This window comes from Thamnophis sirtalis, unplaced genomic scaffold, assembly GCF_051295495.1.
Source record: "Thamnophis sirtalis isolate CommonGarterSnake01/CBP01778 unplaced genomic scaffold, rThaSir2_p1.2 scaffold_2, whole genome shotgun sequence".
Lineage (NCBI taxonomy): Eukaryota > Metazoa > Chordata > Lepidosauria > Squamata > Natricidae > Thamnophis > Thamnophis sirtalis.
In genome coordinates this window covers 38,796,367-38,821,231 of record NW_028261382.1, presented here as the reverse complement: position 1 = coordinate 38,821,231, position 24,865 = coordinate 38,796,367, and the positions used below count along the sequence as shown (strand labels likewise).

At 46.5% G+C, this 24,865-nt stretch overlaps 2 protein-coding genes across 6 annotated transcripts; both read right to left on the bottom strand.

Moving 5' to 3' along the window:
* Nucleotides 1-5,197: 5,197 nt before the first annotated feature.
* SF3B4 (splicing factor 3b subunit 4) lies at nucleotides 5,198-7,767 on the bottom strand. Its single transcript, XM_014055414.2, has 6 exons — nucleotides 7,621-7,767; nucleotides 7,330-7,458; nucleotides 6,659-7,201; nucleotides 6,304-6,495; nucleotides 5,935-6,105; nucleotides 5,198-5,671 (listed from the first exon to the last, which is right to left on the bottom strand). Exons 1-6 carry the CDS (start codon nucleotides 7,652-7,654, stop codon nucleotides 5,487-5,489), a joined length of 1,254 nt encoding a protein of 417 aa, XP_013910889.1. The 5' UTR covers nucleotides 7,655-7,767; the 3' UTR covers nucleotides 5,198-5,486.
* Nucleotides 7,768-8,920: 1,153 nt separating this feature from the next.
* MTMR11 (myotubularin related protein 11) lies at nucleotides 8,921-21,409 on the bottom strand. 5 transcript variants are annotated; one of them, XM_087704951.1, is made up of 17 exons: nucleotides 20,879-21,409; nucleotides 19,051-19,123; nucleotides 18,544-18,680; nucleotides 18,117-18,189; nucleotides 17,576-17,718; nucleotides 17,062-17,140; nucleotides 16,706-16,943; nucleotides 16,058-16,145; nucleotides 15,457-15,545; nucleotides 14,987-15,117; nucleotides 13,950-14,022; nucleotides 13,060-13,130; nucleotides 12,295-12,467; nucleotides 11,572-11,742; nucleotides 11,186-11,437; nucleotides 10,813-11,094; nucleotides 8,921-9,774 (listed from the first exon to the last, which is right to left on the bottom strand). In XM_087704951.1, the coding sequence occupies exons 1-17, from the start codon at nucleotides 20,933-20,935 to the stop codon at nucleotides 9,658-9,660; spliced, it is 2,247 nt and encodes a 748-aa protein (XP_087561077.1). In that variant the 5' UTR covers nucleotides 20,936-21,409; the 3' UTR covers nucleotides 8,921-9,657. The 5 variants fall into 5 exon arrangements, with proteins under 5 accessions (XP_087561077.1, XP_013910927.2, XP_087561078.1 ...); XM_014055452.2 differs by having other exon boundaries at nucleotides 16,706-16,862; nucleotides 20,879-21,406; XM_087704952.1 differs by lacking the exon at nucleotides 20,879-21,409 and adding an exon at nucleotides 20,643-20,845.
* Nucleotides 21,410-24,865: the final 3,456 nt, after the last annotated feature.

Genomic DNA, 24,865 nt, shown 5'->3' with positions numbered 1-24,865 from the left:
GGCCTCCTCCAGGACTGGCAAGAACTAGCAGGGGCGGGGAGGGTCTGTGGGGCCTGGGTGCTACGGGTGGAGGTCTGCCCCAACACACAGGAGGGAGGTGGAAGAATCCCTCCCTCGGAACCCCTTCCCCAAGGATGGCCTGTGGGGGAAAGCAGCGATGCAACCTGCCTTCTAGGCCCACCCCAGGAGGCCCACAGCGAGGCCAGTCTTCTGCACCTCCAAACCTGCAGGACTACAACTCCCATCCCCATCGGGTCGGCCTCTGTTGGCCTCAGCAGGACTTGCTCCTGGGCTGGGAGGCATCTCAGCCACCTGGGATGCCTGTGAGGGAGGCTCCCACTCACATGCCTCCGAGGCCTTACCTTGAAGGCAGCCAAGGTGGGCCTGCAGCCTTGGGGGAGCCCCGGCTCTGCCTCCTTAGCAGCCTATCAAGGGGAAGAGAGCCCCACCCCACCCCCGCTTTGGCTCCCTAGAGGCCCCAGATTTCCACCAGGTTTTGGGTTCCCTGCAGTCCGACCGAAAGGGGCGGGAACGGAATCGGTCATTTGCATAGCTCCACCCCTCCTCCAAACAGCCCCGCCCCAGGTGAGCAGATTTTTCCAAAAGGGGGAAGGGGAGGAACCATTTTTTTCAATGCCCCCCCCCCCCCGATCTCCCCCATGCCGGGGCTTATTTTAAGGAGTAGCCGCATTCTGAGCTTGTACAGAGCGCAGTTGCCTACGCGACGCAGGTCGGATTCCAGGGTCGCTCCTAAGGGAACGCTTGCTCGGCCTTGCGCGGGGCTCAGGACCCCTCTCCTCGTTCGCGCAACCTGAAGCCCGCAGACCTGGGCATTTTCGCGGCCTCCTTCAAACGTTTGCCCCAAACACGCGTTCTATGTGGGGACGAAACTCTTGTGCTAATTGGCAGGGAACGACCCCCCCCCCAAATGCACACCTAGAGCTGGGAAACCGCGCCCGCGTTCCTCGCCGGCAGCCCCCCCCCCGGGAAAGGCCTCTCCCGCCTCAGTCCGGCCAAAGCGGGACCTCGTCGCCAGCCCGGCCATAGCCGCTCGCAGAGCCCGAGCGATCCGACCCGGCAGCTGCCCCCCTAGCCTGGCGGGGACCCCTCGCTCGCTCGAAAACCAGCTAGATTAGCCCGTTCCATCTATTTAAATACGCAGAGACGTCGGGCTACGTCTCGGGCCCCATGATTCCGAAGGGGAATCACGCCGGCTGTGAGCGATGGGGAGGGTAGTCGTTGATTGTGGGCTGGGGTCCGCAATCGGGGCGAGGCGAGCAAACGTGGGGGTCCCCCCCCTTTTCCTTCCCAGCGCCTTCTTCCCCTTCGGCGCCGTCCTTTGGGTGGGGGCCTCCGAGACCAGAGAGACGCTTCTTTCATAACCATCCTCTCCCCCCCCCGCAAGAACCTATTTTTAATTTGCAGGACCGACGGAACCATCAGTTCCTCCGCGCTGCCGGCACCACAGAGACCGCCGGCTTCATGCGCTTTGGACGGGGGAGGGCGATCCCGGAGCCCGCTTGGCCCCCTCCCAATTATTGTCGGCCTAAAACCATCCCGGCTACCTGGGGATGATGAGCGAAAGGGGAAGAGCCCCGGCCCCCTCCCTGCGCTCGCCCCCCGCCCCGGCCTCCAAGGTCATTTTCTCTCCCGCCTCTGCCGCCGCCTCAACGGCTTTCTTCCTCCGGGCAGCCCCGGCCGTGGCGGAGCATCGCCTCGGGGACCGTCCCGCAATCCTGCACCAGCCAGGGCCGGAGCGCTCCCGCAGGGCGAGCCCGCAGGGGGAAGGGGCTCCAAGGCGCGGGAGGAAGGCCAAGGTTTCCCAGGACAAAATGGCTACACGACGGGAGAAACGGCGCTGGCATCCCCCGCGGCCGGCCTCGACGCCCCCAGCCCTCCTTTGGCTCACCTCACTCCCGCGGTACCCGGCCCGTTCGCAGCCAGGCAAGCGCTCGCTCCCCCCGCCGCCGCCGCCGCCGCCGCCGCACGCTGCTGCTGCTGCTGCAACCGCCTAAGAGACGCAGGGGGGGCAGCGGCGGCGGCGGCGGAGCTAGAGCGCTAAGACTGCTGCGCCCCTCCACTCACGGGAGAGTCCATTGTGGCACGGAGGGGAAGGGGACGGGGACGACAGCCCGGCCGGAGCAGGACTGGGCTGCGTCGGGGTCCCGCTTTCCTCGCCTCCCAGCTGAGCCCCTCTCAGCCCTGCGCCCCGAGAGAGGGAAAGCGGTCCGAGGAAGGCAAAGGAGGCGACTTACCCGAGTCCCCGCTTGCGCTGTTTCTTCTCTTGCGCTTCTTCCAAGCAAGCTTCTTTAAAAGGCAGCCGCCAGGCGAGTGGCTGGAGGACGAAACCGAGTCACGCCAGCCAGCAACCCTGGAACAGCAGCGATGCTCTGCCCTGCGGGGGTCTCTCCCCCCCCCTCTGTCGCGACCCTCTTTTTCTTTACATCACCAGTTTCTGGCCAAAGGACCCTCCTCCCATAAGCCAATGGCCCTCTGGTCTCTGGGCACCGTAACCCCAACCCAGCAGTGTAGAAGGGCTTTCACGGGTCAGGCTCTTCCCTTGGCCTGGAGCACCCTCCAAGGGCCCTCAGCTGCTGCAGAAATGCCCGAGGGTACCTGGGCTTTGTCTGGAGCAAGTCACAGCCCCCAGCTCAGGCTGGCAGCTTGCCTGAGGTGGGTGGGGCAGCTTTGATCATGGTGCCAGAAGGGGGCCAAGACTGGCTGAGGGTCTGGGAGAAGTCCTGGATGGAGGTGCACAGATGGCGGGCACTCTGTCAGGGCGAGGCCGCCCTGCGTATCCCACAGGTGGTGGTGGGGGGTCTTGCTGCCCAGAAGTGAAGTGCATCTTAGTGGAAGGGAGATGCCCCTAGATGGGCGGTGGGGGGGGGGAGGGAGAGGAGGGAGCTAAAGGTCAGAAGCCAGGAGGAGGGTGGATCCTCTGGCTTTAATTCCTTTCATGTCCTTCCCACATGTGGCCAAAGGAAAACCCTGCACTTCCAGAGAGAGAGATTCCGGGATGCCCTCTGAAGCCGCCTGTTTTGCATCTAGGAAAGGGCTTGTCTCTTTTCTCTCCCCCGGGGGGGGGGGCATCACTGGCCCAGGCCCAACCCAAGTAGGGAGGGAATTGCTGCACAATCCGCCCCCTGGGCCACCCAGCAGGTCCCCACCGGATGCTCCCCCCTCCCGGATCTTGGCCTGCTTATCCCACACCCTTGGGAGGCGCCGGGGGCCTCTTTGCAAAGCAGCAGAGTCCTCTCCGCTCCTCTTCCAGGACAGACCTAGTTCACACACACACACACACAAGATATTGTTCAGAGTTGGTTGTTGTGAGCCCATCTGAAAGAAGACCCAGGAGCTGCCAGGATCCCTACGCCTGCTGCTGCCCAAATGAGCTGCCAGGTACGTGCGCTGCTGGTGGGCACACCGGATGCCTAGAAATAGGCTCAGCATGCACTGCAGTGTTTGTGCCAGAGTTGTGACCTCTAGTGGCGGCAAGATCCTAACAATTGTGTGCTTGGCTTGGCTTTGTTTTTCAAGGAGATGTGGCTCAGAGCAAAGAGAAATTGGCGGGATGCTATTCAATGTTCGTTTGGGTATTTAAGAAACGTTAAACTGAAGATAAAGCTTTATTACTGCAGCCGATCAGGCTCCTTCAGCACACTTGGCTGAAACAGGCAAGCTTCCATCTATTTACTCTGAGCCTCAGTCCATCCCTTTATCTTTCTGGCTGGAGAGCTTAAGAAAAGGGTGAACTATTCAGAAAACTGCCCCTTGGAAATGTTTTTCAGAGAGGTCCAAGTCCATTTCTCACATCAACTGTCTTCTTCCAATCTCACCCATTCCTCCCAATAAATGCTATTAAAAACATGTGTTTCGCTAAAAATATATATACTACTGTATATTAGCAGGTCACTCCTTTGACATTTTCCAAAAGTATGTCAGTTCTTTGTAAAAAAAAAAACCAAAACCCTAAAAGCCTGAAATTTAGAGATTCTGCAAAAAATAGAACACATCCTGGTCTCACTCCCCAAGACACAACAACCAGGGATTAAAATACGTGTGAGTTTTATCTGCTTGAAAAAGGATGTGTAGAGAGTACAGAGACAGCATTAAGCCTGAATGCAGCACTGTTGTGAGGTGTTAATTTTCCTTACCAGGATATTTTTTAACATTCAGAATGTGGGATAATTATCAGTTCTTTGCCTGTGATCACACTGACTATGTGGGAACCAAGAAAGCTTCATAGATTTTACACCATTCTTTCTGGGTACACCAGTGGAACCCACCCCTATCCTTCGGCCCCACTCCAACCTAGCAGGCCACTTTCATCCCAGTCTTACTCTCAGGAAGGATCATCTGCATCTTGTCAACTACGTCAATCCCTGTTATTTTTATATTGACAGCTTTTTCTGTCTCTGGGTTTTTTTCAGACTTCAGTTTGGCATCTTGGTTAAGGCCTTCTGGGAGGTGGCTATGGTTGGGTTCAAGTGGTGGTTCACAGCTCCTTGCAGAGAGGATGTCACTCTGCAAACTGATTCAGGGCACACGAGATCTAGTTGTAAGAATGGGTTGTTTTGCACGGGTTTCCTCCTCCCAGTCAGCGGTCATAAAGGGAAGGACAACCCTATATACTCTGGCCCAAACTAACACCATGTTTAACCACTGCATGAACTTTTACTATAAAAAATAGCGAGAGGCACGGACTGTTTTCTGGGAATGCAGGCAGGTGGCAATGCCCGGTGTAGACAATGAGGAATTTCCAGGTATGGCATCTCACTGATACACTGGTTTCTCACCCATCTTATTCTGTGCACAACTATAAAAGGTTTACAAGCCAGCCCCTTGCCGTGGCAGAATACAGCGCACCTACTTACTGTTGAAATATTTATCCATATAATAAAGCTTGTGAGGATCATGTTGGCTTTCAGCTCCTCCTCCTTGAAATCTCTCGCGGCCACTGTGCCTGGAAGGCATGTACATCTGTGCATCAAGAACTCCCCATCCCCAATTTTAAACATTCAGTAAGGTAATAGCAGCACAGTAATCTGATAGCTGGGAGGGGGGGGGTATGGCACTTGGAAAGCCCAACCTGTCCTACTGAATTGGATGCTCTCCCTACCCAATACACTAACCTCCCTGCTGGGAGGAGCCGAGCCCCTTCCAACTCCGTGAGGGCAGCCATAGACAAAGAAAGTCATTACAGAAAACCTTCTCATTTTTTATTTCAAAACAGCAGTTTTTCAGTTGGATTTCACAGGCTCATTAAAAAAAGGGAAAAGTGAAAAACCAGCTTTTATTTACGGGAACACGGAATAACCGGGATGCCTCAATGCTGCTAAAGACATGACCATGTTTTTCATCACTAAAGCAGAGGGAGATTCTGCTTGCTGGAATGTTTGCCCCCCCCCCCCAAAAAAAAAGAGAAGAAAAAGGGAGACCCACAGGAGGCGGCTGTTTTTTCAGGCAGGCTGGTGACCTATTGTGGCCTAGGGGGGGAGAGGCCCCCGCATAGGTCCCCGCGGAGGCACCATGGGCCGTTGGGCAGGACGAGGCGGCAGAGGGATGCGCTGATAGCTGTAGGGTGGAGGCCGAGGTGGGCCATTGTATCCATGGGGTGGCATCAAAGGAGGCGGCCCACGCATGCCATGAGGTGGCATGGGACCAGGATGACCTGGAGAAATAAAACATGCGGGTAATTAGATGGCACCCAGAAGCCCAAGACCGCATTAAGCTGTGAGGGTAAATTGTTTCAGGCAGAAAGGGAGTCAGAGCTATTGCATTGTTGGAGGGATGTAAGAAAAACTGTTTCCCTTCTTTGGCTGGAAGCCACTTCTAGGAAAGTTGATACCCTTCACGCCCCCCACATGCCTTTTTGGCACTAAGCCAGAAGAGGAGAGAAGAAAGAGAGTACTTGAGACTTTGGCTTCCACTTACCCATTGGGGATCCAAAGTGAGGTCCCCTGGGTGGCATGCCCATGGGGGGTGGCCCAGGATGGGGCATGCCTGGAGGTGGGCGCGGAGGTGGCTGCCCCCCTGCTCCTGGAGGTCCAGGGTGATGTGGGCCCATCCCGGGCATTCCATGATGGACCTGCATTTGCGGCATCCCTGGGAAGACAACAAAAGGCAGGGATTTCTCATGCACACCTTCACTGTCCCAAAGACACAGATCGGCAATTTGTGTCAGGAAGATCTCACTCTCATCGTACAGCTGGTTTACAGCTGGACCCCACTGTTCCCAAACTCTCCCCAAAGACAGAATCGGTCTTCTGCTAAGAAGAAAGGTGTCCAGATCACAGAACGTACCTGGATGCATCCCGCCAGGAGGGAAAGGATGTGGGTGGGGAGGATGCGCCCCACCGGGGGCTCCTGCAGAAGGAGGTCCTGGGGCACCAGCTCCTGGTGGCATGGGTGGAGGTGGCATGGATGGAGGCAATCCTGGTGGCAAAGCTCCCGGAGGGGGTACTGGTGGAGGAAATGATCCTGGCGGGGGGATGCCTATAATGGAAAATCATAAACACCCTGAAATACTAGAGAAACCACACAATAACCCCCTTGTTATGCAAAACGTTGCATCACTCGTCAACGTTTTCAGAAATTAAGTACTCAAGCAGTGCGAAAAAACAATTGCCGGAAGCTACCAGCCCCAGAACTGGTGTACCTGGAGGAGTAACCCCTGGCCCCAAGGTGGTAACCACTGGCGTAGGCACCGAGGGTGGGGGTGGAGCGTCTGCAAAGAGTTGATGTGGCCGGTCTGCCTGGGAGAGGGGGTTCTGCGCAGCGAGGAGGCGCTCAGCCGCTGAGCCATGCCTTTCCCCCTTAGAATCCTTCTTGAAGGCATAGGAAACGGTTATGGGGCGGTTGCAGAGGTATTGTCCATTCATCGCCTCTATGGCAGCATCTGAAGCATCAAAGCTGGCAAAGTTGATGAAGGCGTAACCCTTGGAGTTGCCCGTGTCAGGGTCACGCATGATCTTGGGAGTCTGAAGGATGACCCCGAAGGCGCTAAATGTGTCGTACAGCAGCTTCTCGTCTATCTCCGGGTCCAGGTTGCCGATGAAGATGTTGGCGCCCACATCCAGGTTCTTGTTGTGGGCCGAGGCCTTGTTGACCCGGATGGGCTTCCCGTAGAGTTTGATCATGTTCATGATCTTGATGGCGTAGTCAGCGTCCTCCTCGCTGAGAAATTCCACGAAGCCATAGCCTGCAAGGACACAACCCGGGGAGGGCAGCCGATTCTGCCGGTCATCGCTGCCCTCGCTCGCCCCAGCAGCGCATGGCCCCCTGGCCAAGAAGGGCTGCCCCAGGAGAAGCCGCCCGCCGCCCGCTTACCTTGGTGCTGGCCCGTGACGCGGTCCTTGGGCATGTGGGTGTTGACGACGGGGCCCGCCTGGAGGAAGAGCTCCCACAGGAGCGGCTCGCTGACCTTCTCGTCCAGGCCGCCCACGTAGACGGTGGCATCTGGCGGGCGAGACGGCGGTCAGGCGGAGGAGCCAGCCCACCCTCCCCCCCGCGGCCCCTTTCGGAGGAGGGCGGCCGAGGCCCAGCCCGCGACTCCGCCAGGGGCCTCGCGAGGGCCTGAGGAGCGGCCGCCCCGCACCGTCCCGAGCCCAGCGCCGTTACCTTGGTTCCGCTCCGAGATGGGGCCCGCCGCCATCTTGATCGGGCCCTTCCCGGCTTTCACTCGCACTTCCGATCCTAGCCGGAAATTACGTTAAGGGCGCAGCGTGGCCGCCGCGGCCATCTTGTTCTCGGGCGGACGCTCGGACGCCTCGCCGTGGAAGGCAGCTGGCTGTAAGGACTACCGGGCAACTCACGCGCATAATAATCTCCTCGCGGAAATCAGCCTTCAGATTAAAAGTAACGAAGTGCCCGCCACTATATCTCAATAACGCGTCTACGTACGTGCGTCATTTCGACAGCGATAACGTGGCCTAAAACCAGAACTTCCGTGGTCCACCAGTTATGCTACTTCCGCCCATAAGAGGGAAACTGCTCCTGGCCAATCAGCGTGAGCCTATCCCAAATTCCTCCCCTTCGCCTTTTCCCGCTTTTTTCTTTCACCACGCAGGCGCAGTAGCGACTCACGAGCTCAGCTCCCCCCCCCCTTTTCCTTTTCGTTCGCGCGCCAATTCCTGAGGGGGGAAATCGTTGCCTTTTAAAAGGAGGCAGAAAAAGAGGGGAAAAAACCTTGAGTAACTAAGTTTTGTGGGAGCCTCCTCTCCAAATAGAAAGACAGCCATTGGCGCCTCTCCCTCTTCTAGCCAGGCCGTGTTTGGGCTCGCGAGGTGGTCGAGGCCCAGCAAGGGCAGGAATAAGACTGGGGATGATGGGTCCTGTGGCCTGGCTGAGCGGAAGGAAAGAAACATGGCCTGGGACGGGCAGGTGGTTTATGTGCTTCATGCTAAATAGGCAGAGAGTTTTATTTAGACCCCAAATACTTCTGTGGCAGACCTTTATATTACATAGATAGCAATCCTTTAACACCCCCCCCTCCCCCGGGCGCTCAATGTGTTTCTATGCCAGTCTGGCCAAGGAAGAGCCACTGGCAGAGGGGACGATGAAGGCTCTGCGGTTGCTTCAAACGTTGGTTAGGAAAGGCAACTTCAGGCAGAAAATCATGATTTAGCCCAAGGTGGGTGAAACAAGCTTTGCTCTTTCTTTTATTTTTCTGTCTAGGTGAGAAGAAAGGCAGAATAAATAGTAAAAGGTGTATATAGCACACAGACAAACAAATGAAGTGAGTATGAAATGGTGGCATGAATCCTATATACTCTGGATTGCAGTTTGACACGTACAAAGGAAAATTTGCCTAAAGGTCGGTTGTGGCAAGCCAATTTTTTCCTTGTAACATTGTGACCAAGAGAAAAACAACCCCCATTTCATCAAATATACAAATGTCCTTGACCACAGTTTGGGTGTATGCTGTTTACAGAGATTTTTATTTTATTTAAAAAGCCATTACCTTAAAATTGGCAATTTCCTGTTTGCTGTTAAGGCTTCTAAACCAAAGCTTATGAAATAATATAAAATTTAAGTTATGACAAACTCTTGCCTTTAAAGAAATATGGAAGGTTTCACTCACAAAAACTTGCATATACAGTACATATATATATATATACACACACACACATACATACAGCAGATAGTACAAATTGAGTGAATAAACAATAAGCTTGATATAAGAAGAGGGAAGCTAAAAGGATTATGTTTTTGTGCTACAGTGTATCATGCATGTTGAGTCTGTGGCTCCAGGGTTGATGATTTCTGTCTACTGTATGTATAAGTCAGCTTTTGATGCTACTTAACAATTATTAATGTATTTACAGGTTACCTCTTAGGCAGGAAGGCAGGCAATTAAAAAAAAAAGTTCCTATTAATCCTTTTCTGTATTCCAGGGCTGTAATTATATAGCATGTCATTGTCTCTGCAGCATAAGAACGTTAGTTCATTTGCAAGGATGTTCATTTTAGAAAACTATGCATGGAATATATAAAGTACAATGCCTCATTTAAGAAGTTTCTAAAACCCAGCTTGTGGTGGGTGGTATCATATGAAGGAGAAGCAATAGCTCACGTTTTCCATGAACGTTCACGAAGCCCATTCATTATCCATGGGAGGACAAGAATGAACTATTTTTAATAAACTGCTGTAGCCTTCTTACGCATTTTCCAGAGCTGTACTATAACTTCCTCTTGCTTGCAAATAGGTTAGCTGCTTTTGAAGACGATCCAGTTCTTCCGTGAGTTTAACAATGTTGGAAGCAAAGAGGCCAACCTGAAGGATGACATACATTGATATTAAACCCACAAGTTACAAAATAGTTTCTGCTGCTACTATACATGCTATTTTTAATTAGCTCTTGCGCTTATACTCCACGTGTGTGTTGAACAATACAGGACACAAATTTATCACCAAAAGGATCTAACAAGAAGGATTTTTAGTATGCTTTTAATCCAAATGTTGCATCAGAAAATTAAATTTTCTGCAGTTTGAAATTTCATAAGACAGAAAATCTTTTCCACAATTGAGGATACTGCAAGTCTTGTCCTTAACTTCTACAAAAAAATCCCCTTATCCCAACCAAATACAAGAGGGAAAAGATAGTATTTCCTCTCCCACCAACATTTTTTTGAGGGTGAGGGAATTGTTACCCATGGAGCAGTTTCTATGGGGGAACTGCTTAAGAAAAATCTTGCCAGGAGGTAGGATGATGCAAGAGCAATGTTTTGCCCTAATCTCTTGGGAGCTTCAGTGTTTCAAATGGGATGGGCGCTTTTACCATATCTCCAGTTCACCAGAATCAGAAGAGTAATTAGTGTATAACCTTTAATAAGTAATTTTCATATACATCAAGGCTGAACCAGAAATAAATTGGCTCATCTGCTGAATCAGAGGATAGCAGGAGAAGATACATGTCTGGAGCAGATTGTGGATGGCACCAAGACGTGTGCAAGTGCAAGAAAGGGAACACAAATTATCCCTGCAACATGCGCCTGACATTTTTTAACATGCAAGATCTTTTGACCTTAGTGCATGCTTAGATTTTAATTGCTTTTGGCATACAAGTGAATGGGTTAAAATGATTTAGGAACAATGCAAATTAAAAGCACTGCCCACTTGAAAAATAATTTTCATTACAGTGCAATGTTTGGAACCGAGGCAGTAAAGATGAGATGCTGAACAAGCTTTTACAGATTTTCATCACACGAGCACGCGCGCGCACACACACACACACACACTTCAAAAACTATATTTGGCAATTTATTATTTCAGCTGAGACTTTTTTCTATTGGATTTTTTTTTTTTTTGTACCTGAACTTCTGGATTCCCCCGAAGATAACACCTTTTCCATAAACGTATTGAAGTTCCTGAATGCGATGGGAGAAGCAGCAAATTGTTATGATAAATGAAGCTGTCATTAGATTTGGCCTTCCAAGACCTTTCTTGTTCTCTAGAAGTCTCCAGTGCCTGAACACGATGAAAACTCTTTTTGGAGAGGGTTCCATTTTTCCAAGGAAATATGTGGGTTTGCAAACTGAGAGACCCTTTTGAAAAAACGTACAAGGTCCATTTTTCTGAAGAAGTGTTTTCCATCTAGAGGAAAAAGAATGTAGAAAAGATAGTTGGCTTTGAATCTAGCAAGCCAAAGGTTAAAAAATAGCACCTTACATTTATTAATACGCACCCTGTGGCCATTTGTGAATGGGGATTTTTTGTTTAAAGTGGTGCCTCCATTGCTGAAGTTGTTCTCACTGTACCAGGGATTCCTGAACTGTGCTATTTGCCAGGGGTTGGATCTGAGTAGCCAGTTCCAAACTGTAGACAAATTCGTGTGCCCTACATTCTTGACAGGATACCCTCCTTTTTGCAGGACTTCTAAGCAGAGATTTTCTTGCCAGCCATTGATAGGCGTGTAAATTTGATTGAGAAAATGATTCTGAATACAAAGGAAGAGAAACCAATCATTTCCAACACATGTTTCCTCTATTTTCATAGACTTTAATATTCAAGGAATTAGGACAACAATCTCAACTCCGTTATTTTTCACAAATGACGCCAGTCTTGGCTCACCTGATTCTTTCGACCTCGTTCCCACTGGCAGTTGAATAGGAAAGTACTAGAAAATGGGATGAAGCAGCTATCGTATATGGCCATCAAGTAGGCCTCCGTAAACTCAAAAGATTGTGGGAACTGCTGCAGCAGCTGCCATATAGAATCCAGGAACAGGAAAAACACCGGTGACTAAAAAAGAAAAGAAAAAGAGAATTACAACAGATTAAACAATGAAGCAATTTCCCCCTCCTCCTCCTCTAATCCGTATCTCTTTTGTATGTAACATTTTTTTTCTGAAATGAGGATGAATTTTAAAGTAAAATGAATGCTTAATAGCGGATGGGAACACCATGTTTTTTTAAAGGCAGAAAGAGGTTCGGACTATCCCTTCCATTCTTTGGGTTCCTTGCAAATCCATTTCATTTATTTTCATTAGATTTCTATTCTGTTTTATTGATTGATTGGTCCACTGAAGGCTGAATACATACTTGATATTCCTGCCTCCTATTTTTCCTACACCACCAGTCCTGTGAGGTGGGTAGGACTGAAAGAGACTGACTGCCTAAAGTCATTCCGCTGGCTTTCATGCCTAAGAGAGGCTTAGAACTCGGTTTCCTGGTTTCTAGGCCAGCACCTTAACCACTACACGAAAACAACTCTCATTTTATTTTACATATACACATTTTATTTCAAATAGCTAAAGGCACAATTTCATCCTAACTCTTAAAAGAAGAATCTGACCTCATCCTGGTCATTTTTCTGGAGTACATTGAGACGCTGCAGGAAAGGATGGCCAGCTGCTACCCATTCTTTCTGGATCAGACTCTGGAATCCATGTATAGTCCTTGTATAGGGATCTGAAAGAACTTGCACTAGGGAAGCCAGCAAACAATTCAAATCTCTGTCATCTGATTCTGGGAGGAAATGGAACAGATAAGAAGAGTTTGTAAGCCATGGCATTGTTGCATAATTATTAATATGCAGATAAATGGATTTTATTTACTAGAAATAGAAAAGAAGACAAAAATTATAATAGTCACAAAGATGTAATAGGAAACACGCCATAGATCCTGTTTAAAAACTTATGGACAAAGAGAAATAATACAGTGAAATCTGATAGAAGGTATTACTTCCATGTGAGATTTTGGCACTGTTCCCAAATCAGTACCATGACCTTGGGGGGACAAGGGTTTCCCTTAGCACTAAAGGCTTTGTAGCTCTAGGTTTTGTTTTCAGCTTTACTAAAGGCCTGGGGGGGGGAGGGGTTGTTCAGCTTATTTGAATATTTTTTGTTGTAGATTCACTTTGACTCTAGTCATCTAGGTATCTCATCCTATTCGTAAGAGGAACCAAACGGGGTTGGGAAGTGTGTTTTCTCAAAAGTAGCATCATCTCTGAAATTATGGTTTATTGTGTGAACCCTTATATTACAGTTTGCAACAAGGGTCAAACAATTGTCAAGCAATTATTTGAAAATGGAATTAAGGACCAAGGAACTTACTTTACCTTGCAGAACAATTGATCGACTTCTCTCTGTTAGCAGAAGAGTCACTTCACTGGCTTTCTTCAAGCATAATCTAGACGAGGAAGGTAGCACTTCTCAAGATGTTGGAAGCAAAAGGTACAAGTCTCATATAATCTTTCCTGCTTTGCTAATTCTCCTTCTGTCTTTCTGAAGAATACGCTTTGTGTGGCAATTTCTTTTATATACTGAATAACCAGTCATATTTAATATAAATCATTTGAAAGGTTTTCATATCTGCATGCTAACATTGATCTTTAAAAAAAAATGATGTAAAAACAGCCGCGTTGCGAATCAAACATTAAGTTTTTCCCTGCAGTCTCTTCATAGCAGTTCTTTGGCCAATCTAAAATTACCTCTCTTAACTAAAATCAGCCTTTAAAGCACAAGATTAAGTAATTAGGAGGATTCATCTTGCAAGAAATAGTTCTCAAATCATAAGGAAGCTAAAAGTCATTTTGTAAACAATCTTCTAAATTTTCAAGAGAGACAGGCCTCCTTATTTCATTGAAAGAGAGCAAGAAACAGAGCCAGAGCTTTCCCATCATAATTGTCGTGTATGTATAGGCTTTGCATTTGAAAATAGAATACTTACTTGAATTAATGTATTGGTTTGATGTTTAATAAATTTATAGGCCGCACAATCCCAAAGGACTCCGGGCGGCTTACAACAATACATTTAAAATAGAAGTTAAAAACACAAAAACATAGTTAAAAAGACCACAACATACACCCAGTCTAATCGGGGCTGGAACTCAGTCGTAAGTTCAACAGCCCGGGGCCAGCCGGAATAGCCTGTTTTTTAATCAGTCGGTGACTGAGAGAGTTAATTACGGGATAGCTAGTTCCCGTCCAAAAGTCTGAGACCTCTTACCGTACATGATCCAGCCACCGTGTATTTTCCAGACTTGAGAGCCATTTCTCATCAGATGGTGCAACAGATGTATCTGGGAGAAACAAGAAGTATCACTGAAGTTAAATTTGACAACAACGTTTTGTGAAAAGTGGGGATATTTTACACTTTTTTATAATAGAAGGCTCATTAAAGGCCTAGGAATAGAATCCTAGGCTTCCAAACCCAAAGAATCAGCTGTATCATAGATCTAAAAATAAAATCAATAAAGTAAAAAAAATAGGTAAAAGAGGGCAACTGCAATAAAGTGAAGAGCCAGATCTTCACGGATGCTCTTGAAGGGCAGAAAGGGGCCCTCTAGTTCTTGGGGGTGACTTCATTCTGGAAGGTGGAGAAGATGCCCTTTCGGTTCCTCCTGAGGGACTATATTCTTTATTTGAAGAAACCTGGGGCATTCCAATCTTGTAGGATCAAATCAACTGGGTGGATGTCATGGGAGATTCCTCAGGCCCTATGCCATGTATTATTGTTTGTAAGTTTAAAGTATTTCACATAGATTTTAAAATATTCCAACATGCTTGGAGTAATTTTATTGACATTTTGTGGGAAATTCTCACAAATTAGGTGAGAATTGAAGGTAAGAATAGCTTTCTTAAGGCCATGTCTTGTATTGAACCAACGATTTCCTGATCTTTAACTCAATATATCACCTCTTATCCACATAGGTATTTCTGGATTTCCTAGCGTCTGAATTGAATTTCTGACTTAAATGTATTTATGTTTAAATTAATGTAACCGAGTATGTGAGTCTCTAGCATTAGACCTGTTTTTGATGTTCAAACCTATCTGGTTGCTTATGCCATTTTCTTGCTGACAAAATTGCTTAATGATTTGATGTTAGTAGAGCGCTTGTCATCTTGTATCTTTCATTCACTTACGCAGGCATTCTCACATAATTAATGATTGGGTGGAGAGATCTCTTGGTCTGTCCTTGCTAGTGCTAAAATGTGTGTGTGGCACACTTCTTAGAAGGAGAATTGTCTTCTGATTCTGCTTACCTGTCAGGCAAAGGCTCAGGTTCCACAGTTTGGAGTAAGACTGGTGGATCTCGGGAAGGCTGGGAAGGTCAGCAGTTGCTTCTACAATTACACACTGAGAATGTCCAGCAAACAATAGCGTTTCTATTGCCCTTCAGAGAGAAATAGGGAGGGTGAAGGTAATACTCCAGAAAAAGAGACTTGGGGGAAAAAAAGGAGTCTAAGGTACTGCACAATTTTGACACTGCCAAAATTTTACAGATTTTCGATCTTTGGCTGTGTGAAAATGCAGCTCTGTAAACCTGATGAGATTATATCATTCTGGATCCTTTGTGTCTGCAGTTCACCTCCTCTCCAGCTGTCCCACAGTCTTTAGCATAATTCATCCCACCCCTCCCCGTCATCCCTGCCTTTCAACCAGTTGTGGTTTCTCAAGAGCATAAAATTCCATGTCTTACTGTTAGCTATGAGTTTCTCTTGTTGGCATATACCTTATATCTTCCTTCTCTGGATCTGAGTTAGTGTGGAAGTTAGCTGCTCTAAGAAGATCACTGCCTCTCGGGTGATGCCAGCACAACCTCTGGTCATAACAACAGAAGGAAAAAACTTGAGTTCTAAGCAAGATTTTTCTGATCTTCAAATTCAGACTTTCCTCTTTTTCTTCTAAATGGTTTTACGTTATTTAGGCAGGTATTCCAACATGCAAACATTTCCGCTTTCATGCTCACAGACTGGGTTTCCATATGATGCTAAATGCAAGTTTAAAAAGCACAAGTCTTAATTTTTATAGAATGTGCTATGCTCTTAGAAATAAACCCTATTGTGGTTTAATGTTAGCATGATTCACACAATGTACTAATATAGTAAGTGAGTTTCCTCATTATACTGAATCACTAATTACCTGGTTCCATTTTAATCTTGTCTTTCAGGTTGTGGGAACTTGGAATCATGCTATATTCAGCCTTTGTGGGGAATAAATGTCCCCTCCCACTGCTCCTCTGTTTGTGGCTTAACAGAAAGGCTCCCTCCCTCATTTGCCCTCTTGTTCTTGTGCATGGCACAGCACTCTCTAATCACAGTCTTATACTCAACTGGTATTCGTCTTTCGTTGAAATGCACAAAGGCTCTTTTCAGCTCATTGTCCAGAAATCGACTGGGGACCCACAAGTATTTAGGAAGGCTGTTAAAAGGAAACAAATACATTTGAAATCAAACTTTACAAAGTACTTCTCTGCAACCTGGCACCCTTTAGTTACACTCCACCATCCCCAGCTAGTATGGGCAGGATAGGACTTAGGCTAACACATCTGGAAGGAACCAGGTTCCCAAATAAAGATTTTTAATATATATGTTCAGAAAGGACAATCTCGTATTTACTGCTACACTCTTATTTAGTTAATTCCATGCCTGATTCTTGCTGCAGCAAGACAGCTTAAAATATTAATTCATTAGAATCTGACTACATACTTTTAAAATACCTGGGGTTTAAGAAGATTCTACTAAAAAAAGAGACAAATGGATATGTTAACTGGCTACACAGAACAAACACTAACTAGCTTTTCACCGTTGTTGCAAGAGCTTCCAGATGTAGGCTCCTTGGGTTAAGCAACAACTTCTGTCTCCCATTCTTCCTGGCTTCACATCTTTCCATTGTTACTTCTCCATCAGCACATATGCCCTCAATGCATCATTTGCTATTGGTGGCCAAGCACCTCCCATTCTCCTGAAAATGATCTTTACCTGGTAGACATATCAAAGCGCTCATTGACTGGGCTGACTCGCCAGCCAGCTGCACCGAGACGCTTCAGCTCCTTTTCCCAGTCACAGAGGGTCTCAAAAAGCACTACTGAGAATTCTTCCTGCAGCTGTATGTCCTGCCTGGCCAGGCAGCTGTTCTCTAGAACACAGATGTCAATGTGTTGAGATGCATGTTGCAATAAAATCTCCCTGTTTCTTTGATGTTGCAAGTGCTCCATCGCTGGAGGTTTTCAATAAAAGATTGGATAACAGTTTACCTGAGATTGTGTAAAGACTCCTGCCTGGGGCAGGGTGTTGGACTTGGAAGACCTCCAAGCTCTCTTTCCCACTCTACTTACCCAAATTCTTCAGAGTTAGGTATTCATAGCAGGTATCCCTGCCACTGTTCTCCTGAGCTTGTGCAATGGCCATTGTCACCTGGAAAGCAAAGTTATAGAAGAGCAAGGTCATCTAGCTGGTTTCCTGTCTAAGGCGAGACTAGAAATTTCTATTGTGCCACTCATCTGTGGCATCCAGACCGAGGGTAAAAAAAAAAAAGTAATCTCTTATTTTAAAAGAGAAGGCTTCTCTGCCTTTAAGGAGAAGTTAATAAAATATGCCAATGAATGAGGCCAATGAGTCTCGTATCTAAAATATTATTTACCATGATGAGAAGAATTAGTGTGTGCCAGCTTGCATTTTCCAGTGCCAGAAGGGGCAAAGAATTGTGTATTCTCTTAATTGCAGAAAAAGGTGAGTCATACAAATATTTGATTTCTGGATGCGGAGTGAGAATATCTTTTGGCAGAAGGACTGTGTTTAGACTCACCATTCACTATATGTCTTTCTGTTGAATTCACCTCCACAACTTACCTGGAAGGCCTGAGGTTCTAAGCCATTTTCGTGGAACTGGAACCTTAGCACCCGGAAATCTCGGCAGTAAATGATCAGTTCCTCAGGAATGAACTTCAGTGTAGATGTGCTCGTCAGCACCTTGGCTTTTGTGAAACTATTCACTGAGTGAGAACAGAAATCATGTTATTAGGAGAAGGAAGGCTGTTGTGAGGGAAAGACTGTTTATTAGAATAACCAAGAGCAGTGTCAATTCACAGAGCAATAAGATAACAATTTCCTGCCTTGAGCAGTTTACAAGTCTACAACTGGATGAAGTCCTTCCCAACAGTTACATTCTAATTCTGTCTCTGTTCTTCAGATGAGCAACAGAAAAATAATATTCCATATTATAGATTTGAAGAGGTATTTCAAGCTGAATAATATTTCCATGAATATATCTCTGTGAAATGGAAAAGAAGCATTGATTGATTTCTTGCATCTTGAGCAAAATTATCTAAGAACAAAATAGTTGGCTATTATAAACCCAAAGATTAAATAGGTGTTTTTCCTCTAAACCTACCAGCCACCAGTTTTCCAATACATGGTAGGGCCACTTCATAATCACTGCACATAAACAGACAGCAAGGGTCATTCTAGAAGGAAAAGAAAGAACTTTTAATTGGTTTTTTATATTTCTTTCTTAGTGTTCCTTTCACACTGGATTTCAACTGATTCTGTAGGCTGAATCTAGAATGGAAATGTAACTCAAACCCAAAGCAGAAATACAACAGAAAATATTCCTTCTGTGAAGGCAGGTTTAAAATTCTGTTACTGATCAGGCCCCAAGAATTCCTGCATTCTGTGTTGCTCTTCTGAGTTCCGTGCCTGCACCACTTTCGAACTATCTTTCCTTCCTACATTTCCGTTCTTGTTGCTCACCTGCTGCTCTCCGCTTTTGGCCTAACCTGAATTGCTACTAGTAGCCGTGAATCAATCGCCAAACCCACCTCATTGTTTGGAGAGGAATCTGGTAGGAAGGCCACTCTTAGATTAGTACAATAAAGTGTGCCAGGAATACGGCCTTCTCCATCTTGGGAAGAACTGCTTTTTTTAACATGGCCTGCTGCTTCTTGGATATATTCACCTGAAATAAACAGTTAATTAACAGTTGAAGGACGACCACACAAGGATTTTGTCTTTCATTTTTAAGTGACATTTCATAGGATATCTGAAGGTAGTATGTGAAATATTTAATGAGTTACGTGCATGAAGTATGTAATGAAGGATCATGTATTTTATATATGAGAAGTAATGTAGCAGTGTGACCTCAAATGAACTATTGTACAGTAATAACCCTTCATGTCCTCCTTGCTATAAAAAGTCTGACTCGGTTTTTAAGAGCATTTCTAGCTCTGGTTTTTCCTCTCCATGCAATCTCAGCATGCTTGAGAAATGTAGCCCAAGACTGACATCCATGTGCATGCATGCCCCTATTGGCCCATTTCCCCCACTACCTGCAATGCACTGGAGAGTGTGACAATTTCCGTTCCTCTTTCTGTTCATGTGGGGGGACTTTGGATTCCTGGGCTGCAGGGAAAGAAGTGAAGATGGTCACCAGTGCAGCACAAATTGTGTTTCCTAGAAGCAAAGATCTTTAGTCTGAACTAGTAAGACATATTTGGATATTCTTAAAGTAAGACCCAAGCGGAGATGAAACAGACAACACTTCTTGTCTTTTCAGTGCTGGTGGAAAAAGAGACAAGGGATTATTTTGCATATTATTTTCATAATTGTAAAGGAGGAGGGGGTTGCCCAAGATATTGGCAGTTTACAAGACTGTATTCTATCCACTCCACTACACAAGGTTTCAAGGCCAAGTATAATTTAAGAGATCGGTATTTTGATTTCCCCCTTTACCTTCTCTGGCAGTGCTAGTAAAACCAAGCACATGTCTGTCCTACCATTTCTTTTACATTCTAGACGTGAGGTTGAGGTTTGTCAGTCTAAAATAGCAAGCAAGCTCACCAAGGACTCCTCACGTCAACCCTGAGCTACAGATGTTCTCCTTTATTCATAAGCTTTAGACTGATTATGTTTCTTCAGCCCCAGTGACCGTTACAGCACTTGGGCTGGCTGACTTCCGTCATGCATACTTCTGCCTCAGTTTGGAAAACATTGCTCGATCATGCAAAGAATATCAGAAGGGAGAGAGAAAGAGAATTCATGTAATAGTAAAAAAAAACAAAACCCAGACCTTTCTTGGAAAAGCAAAGACAATTGAAGCAGAAAAATATACACAAACTATTAATTAGACAAAATGTCAAGCATTTTGAAACAAGCACTTTAGAATCACAGACTTTAACCTACTTTATTTGGCCTTATTACTCTCCTTGGCTGTTCTAAAGAAGCAGCCTGAGATCAGCTGCCTGGTCATAGCAGGGACGCTGGAATGAAGCACTCTGGCCAAGAGGCTGGGTTTCCTAGCTACCAGCTCAAAAGCCAAAGAAGTATTGAAGCCAGGCGGCAGGATTTTTGAAAAAAACATCCTAAATGTTTGTGAATCATTAACGGGAAAGTTGCCCTGCTGAAACGCTCCGTGGCCAAGTACATAACGTACAGAAACAAACACCCATTTCTAAAATTATCACTGCTTTAAACAAAAAGGGAGACCAGTGCTGTGAATCAACTTAAGAGTTTGGACGTGGAACTCCTGCAGATCTTTACCCAAAATAATTATAGAAACGTGCTTTGAAATTGCAGCAGTATTCTAAACCTTCTAAAAGAAGACAAAAACAAACAGTTGGCTACATTGAAATTATTTCCCAACATAATGCCATGGATATCCAGTCATTACACCTAACGTTGCTGTTTTTCTACCCCTGTCCAACCGTTCTGTTGTGCAAGGGAACACATTGATGTTAGTGGCCGTTGTGGCAGGGATACAGTTAACAGTTTGCATCCCAATGATTTCAGTACACATTGTTTTTGAAGAACTCCTGGATGATACAGGTGCCACTTTAAAACATTCTTAAATTTGCACAAAGTATAGAATTAACTTCCCCATAGGCATACCACAACCACCAGGTGTAACAACTGTATACTTAACCCATTGCGTATCAGTTAGACCCTTGCAGCGGACCTCACACATCATCCTCTTCATACTAGAAGCATCTTACCGAGCAATCTAATCCCCTGCTGCATTTGAGAATATTACAGTAGAAAACCGGAAGATACATTCATAGCCGTATTCCCCATCCTCCCCCAGTTTCCCCAAATCGCTGGCAAAAAGTTACTCAACCTCCATTCACACATCAAAACAACAGGCAGATTCTCACTACTTACCCCTGTACCCGGAAGAGGGTGTTTAATTTTAAAAGAGTTCTTGGACATAGAAAGCATTGTAGTGTCTTTGTGTGCCCCATAAAAAAGGGGGTGAGTCTATTCTTGAGTGTAGTGGGAGAGATTCAGGAAGGAGGGAAAGAAGTCCGTGCCCTAAATCTCCCCTCTGATTAGCCTGGAATCTGAAATGCAGGCTGGGACGGGGGTGGTGGTGGGGGTGGTAGGACGGGGGGGGGGGGGATCTTGGTGATCAGATGCCTCCGAGACTCTCCTTCCCGCCAGGCAAGGTAAACTGAAGCAGCCCTTCTGCATATGCCGAAGTCTTCCTTGCAGAAGGCAGAAGCAGAGAGAATGGGTAAATTTTAATCAGATTCCTTTCTGAAAAATAAAATGTTGCTGCTGTTTGGAGAGGACATCTGGAAAAGCTAGCCAGCAGCTGTGCGTGTAGGAGGACTGCTAGCTACTGCAAGGCGCGGCTTTTGGCTTTTCCTGGGAGGCCCTCCCCCCCCTCCCCTCTTGCTGCAATGGGCCCTTTGGAAATGAGCAGCCGCAGGAGGGCCATTCAGTCCTCCAGTCCTCTGTGAAACTGACACCTTCCTCCCTCCTTCTGTGGAATAAGGAGGGCGGGTGGTGAAACTGACGCCCAGGCAATGCTTGTATGCTGCATGCAGCAGCTGCCAGCAACAAACCCCCCCCCCTTCCCTGGAAGCTGCAGTTTCACAGACAGAGCGCTCGCTCTGCTGTTCTAGGTTTACAGTTGACAGGCTAACCAGCAGGACCCCCACCCACCCACCCCCGTCATAAAAAAACCCCTCCCACACATTAGTTCTTTTTGCAAGTAAGTGGTATAAACGTGTGGTTTATGCAAGGGCAGGCAGACCCCTCTGTTTAAATTTCCAGAAGTAAATTCCCTCTCAAGAAAGGGCAAACTTGGCAATCATTTTGGAAAGAGCTACAGTGTTGAACAATTGAAGGCAGAAATGATTAATTAGATGTGATAAGAGAATGTAAAGTAACCCCCTTCTATAGTGGAAGCTAGTGCTTTTTTAACACATGACCAGGCATTTGTAAGCAGCAAGATTTTTAGCTTTACTGACAACAGCAAATTAGAGTGATTAAAACAAAAAATGGATAATGGACATTAAAAAGAAATAAACGTCCATTGTGAGCAAGTTCCAAATTAAGTACAGTAAAAGAAAACATCTCATTTTTATACAAACTGGTGTTGCTGTCATGTATAAAAAATAATAAAGACTATACTTTTTGCAGAAAATATATTTGTAGAAAGTGGGAGGAGAGTTGTCATATATAAATGCTGCAGTTTAGATACAAATAAATCAAAATTCTTTTAGAACTCAATATTGAGAGTGTGGGAAAGCTGAAAACGGAGTTGTTTGCAACCTTCATTAATCTCCAGAATTGTTGGGCAATGACAATTAAACCCAGGTCCTGTGGTCTTTGGACCTGCTTGCTGTGATAGTAACTGTTGTAATCCAAAACATCCAAAGAGCACTAGGTTAGGAATATGACTCCCAAGATCTTGCCCAAATCTTGTTTCCTTCTCCAAGAAAACAAGTTAGCAGCAGCCTCAGGAAACCTGGCTAATGGTTACAAAAAGAGGTCTTGCTGGAAGGATCGAAGGGTAGCCTGTCACAAAGGCTCTGATGAGGAGGAGATCCTCGGAAGCTGAGCAGCTTTGAGTGGGAGTTAGACCATCCCAGGTCAAAGTCTCCGAAATGTTATTCTCAGTTAATTCTCTGCATTATATAGCAGCTTTTTTTCAACTTGAACAGCAAAACGCAGTTCCAGTTATTGCGAGTATATACCGTATATAAATTTGGACTGATGAATAATGCCCTCCAACATTGCTAGAGAAGATTAGTTTGAAACAGCAGCTATGCATACTTGGGTAGGCCAGCCCTATCAGACTCCAACAGCCTTCCCCACACAGAAGCCAAGAGCTGTCTTGAAGCATGCCTGAGCAGGGATGGTATAATGGGGGTCACCCCTCCCTGGCTGGGGGCTTTTATAATAGGAGAGGAGGATGAAATAGAGAGAAGGAATGCAAGCTGAAGCAGAGGCTGGCAGAGTTCCTGCCGTGCCTTTTTCACTTGTACTTTGCTGTCCAAAGAAATATTAGAGACAAGGAAACTCTGCTAGCTAGAGGATTTATTCCTGTCATAGAAAGCTTCTTGGTTAATCTTGAGAAGATGCAAATAAAAATACTGACCTCCTCTGTCAGCTTTATAAGGTAGACGACTGGACCACGAAACCAGTGCCATAGATGCTACTCTTGTTGGAACCATTGTAACGATGGAACCTTGCAAAGTCTCCCTCGCTCTCACTTTATGCCCTCTATAACTTTGTGGAAAAAACCCCACTCCCTTGTACAGAGTCCTTCCCACTTTCCCTGTCCAAAGCAGGAGGCTGTCCAGACTAGGAGCTTTAAGTCATCATTTCCTAATCAAGAGAAAAATTTCTGATCTGCCTCTAATATATAAATATAGCTATAGTATATGTATACACATATACATATACATACATATACACATACATACATACATATATACATATACATATATACATACATACATATATCTATCTATCTATCTATCTATCTATCTATCTATCTATCTATCTATCTATCTATATATATATATTTAAAGTCACAACCCCTGGTATGCCCAAATATGGGAGGAAGGTCACACTTCCATTCTCTGTCCTTCGGCTCGTCACAAGAGACCATCCAGACAGAAACCCAATATTTTTTACTGTTGCCTTTTTGTTACATTTGTTATGTTTGTGCTGATAAAGGGAACGGGCTGTGAAGGCAGCAAATGGAGCTTAGTTGGGATATGTCCCTTTTATTCTCAGATTCACTAACCTAGAGAGGAAGGTTGACCAATTGCAGGTATTTTTTTCTGCCCCTCTTCCGGAAATTCTTTTCCTTCCCGCTCCCTCCCAGTTAGAGGACAAATTTAACTCCACAGCAAAACATGCTGTTTCCCTTCGCCAGTCTCCCTACCTCGGGGCATCTTTGGTCAAGCGGAAGAGAGTTATTTTTGGAGGCCACAGTGCCCGCCTTGAGAGCAGCAGCGTATTATAGAGGAGAGGGACAAAGACTCAGCATGGGGCTTGATGGTCGAGGAGGCGGAGCCAGCAGGGATGCTTGTGGGAAAGCAGAAACAAGCTTCCTTGGCACTTCAGATACAAAACAGGAAACTGCAATTCTCTCTGTCAAGAAGTAATCCAACCACAAGTCAAACCAGCAGATGCCACTTGGTTCCCCTTTGCCAAACAGAAGTATATAGTAAAGCTTCCGTCCCATCAGACTACACAGGATTCGCCCAAAGACTCACCTTGCCTGGCATCTAAATATTCCTGACCTGGTCACACGAAGCAGCAGAATAGCAGAATTGGAAAGGACCTTGGAGTCTTCTCGTCCAACCCCTGCTTGAGCAGGAGACCCATGGATGATATACCTGGGATCAGTGGGATGGTGAACCTATGGCACGTGTGCCACAGGTGACATGCGGAGCCATTTGTCAGGGCACTGTCAGCTGGCCAGTGCACATGAGTTCAGCCTTTTTTAAAGCCATTTTTCACCCTCCCCAGGCTCCAGAGGTTTATAGGCGCCTGAGGAGAGCGCAAAGAGCCCCCCCCCCCGGGGCGGAAAAAAACCAGCCCTATGGGCAAACCGGAAGCCAGGAACGAAAGGGAAGCCTCCGGAAGGTCCCTGAAGACTCCGGAGGGCCTCCGGGAGGAGGGGACGGGGGGGGGCTGTTTCCACCCTCCCCAGGCTCCTATAAAGCCTCTGAAGCCTGGGGAGGGCAAAAAAAGCATGCAAAAATGGGGGGGGGAGCGCCTGTCTTGCGCGCATGCACACTGAGGGGGCCACGTGTTGCATTATGGGTGTGGCATGCCTGCACATGACCCCCCCCTGCACCCCCCCCCACTTATGGCATGCAAACCAAAAAAAGGTTCACCATC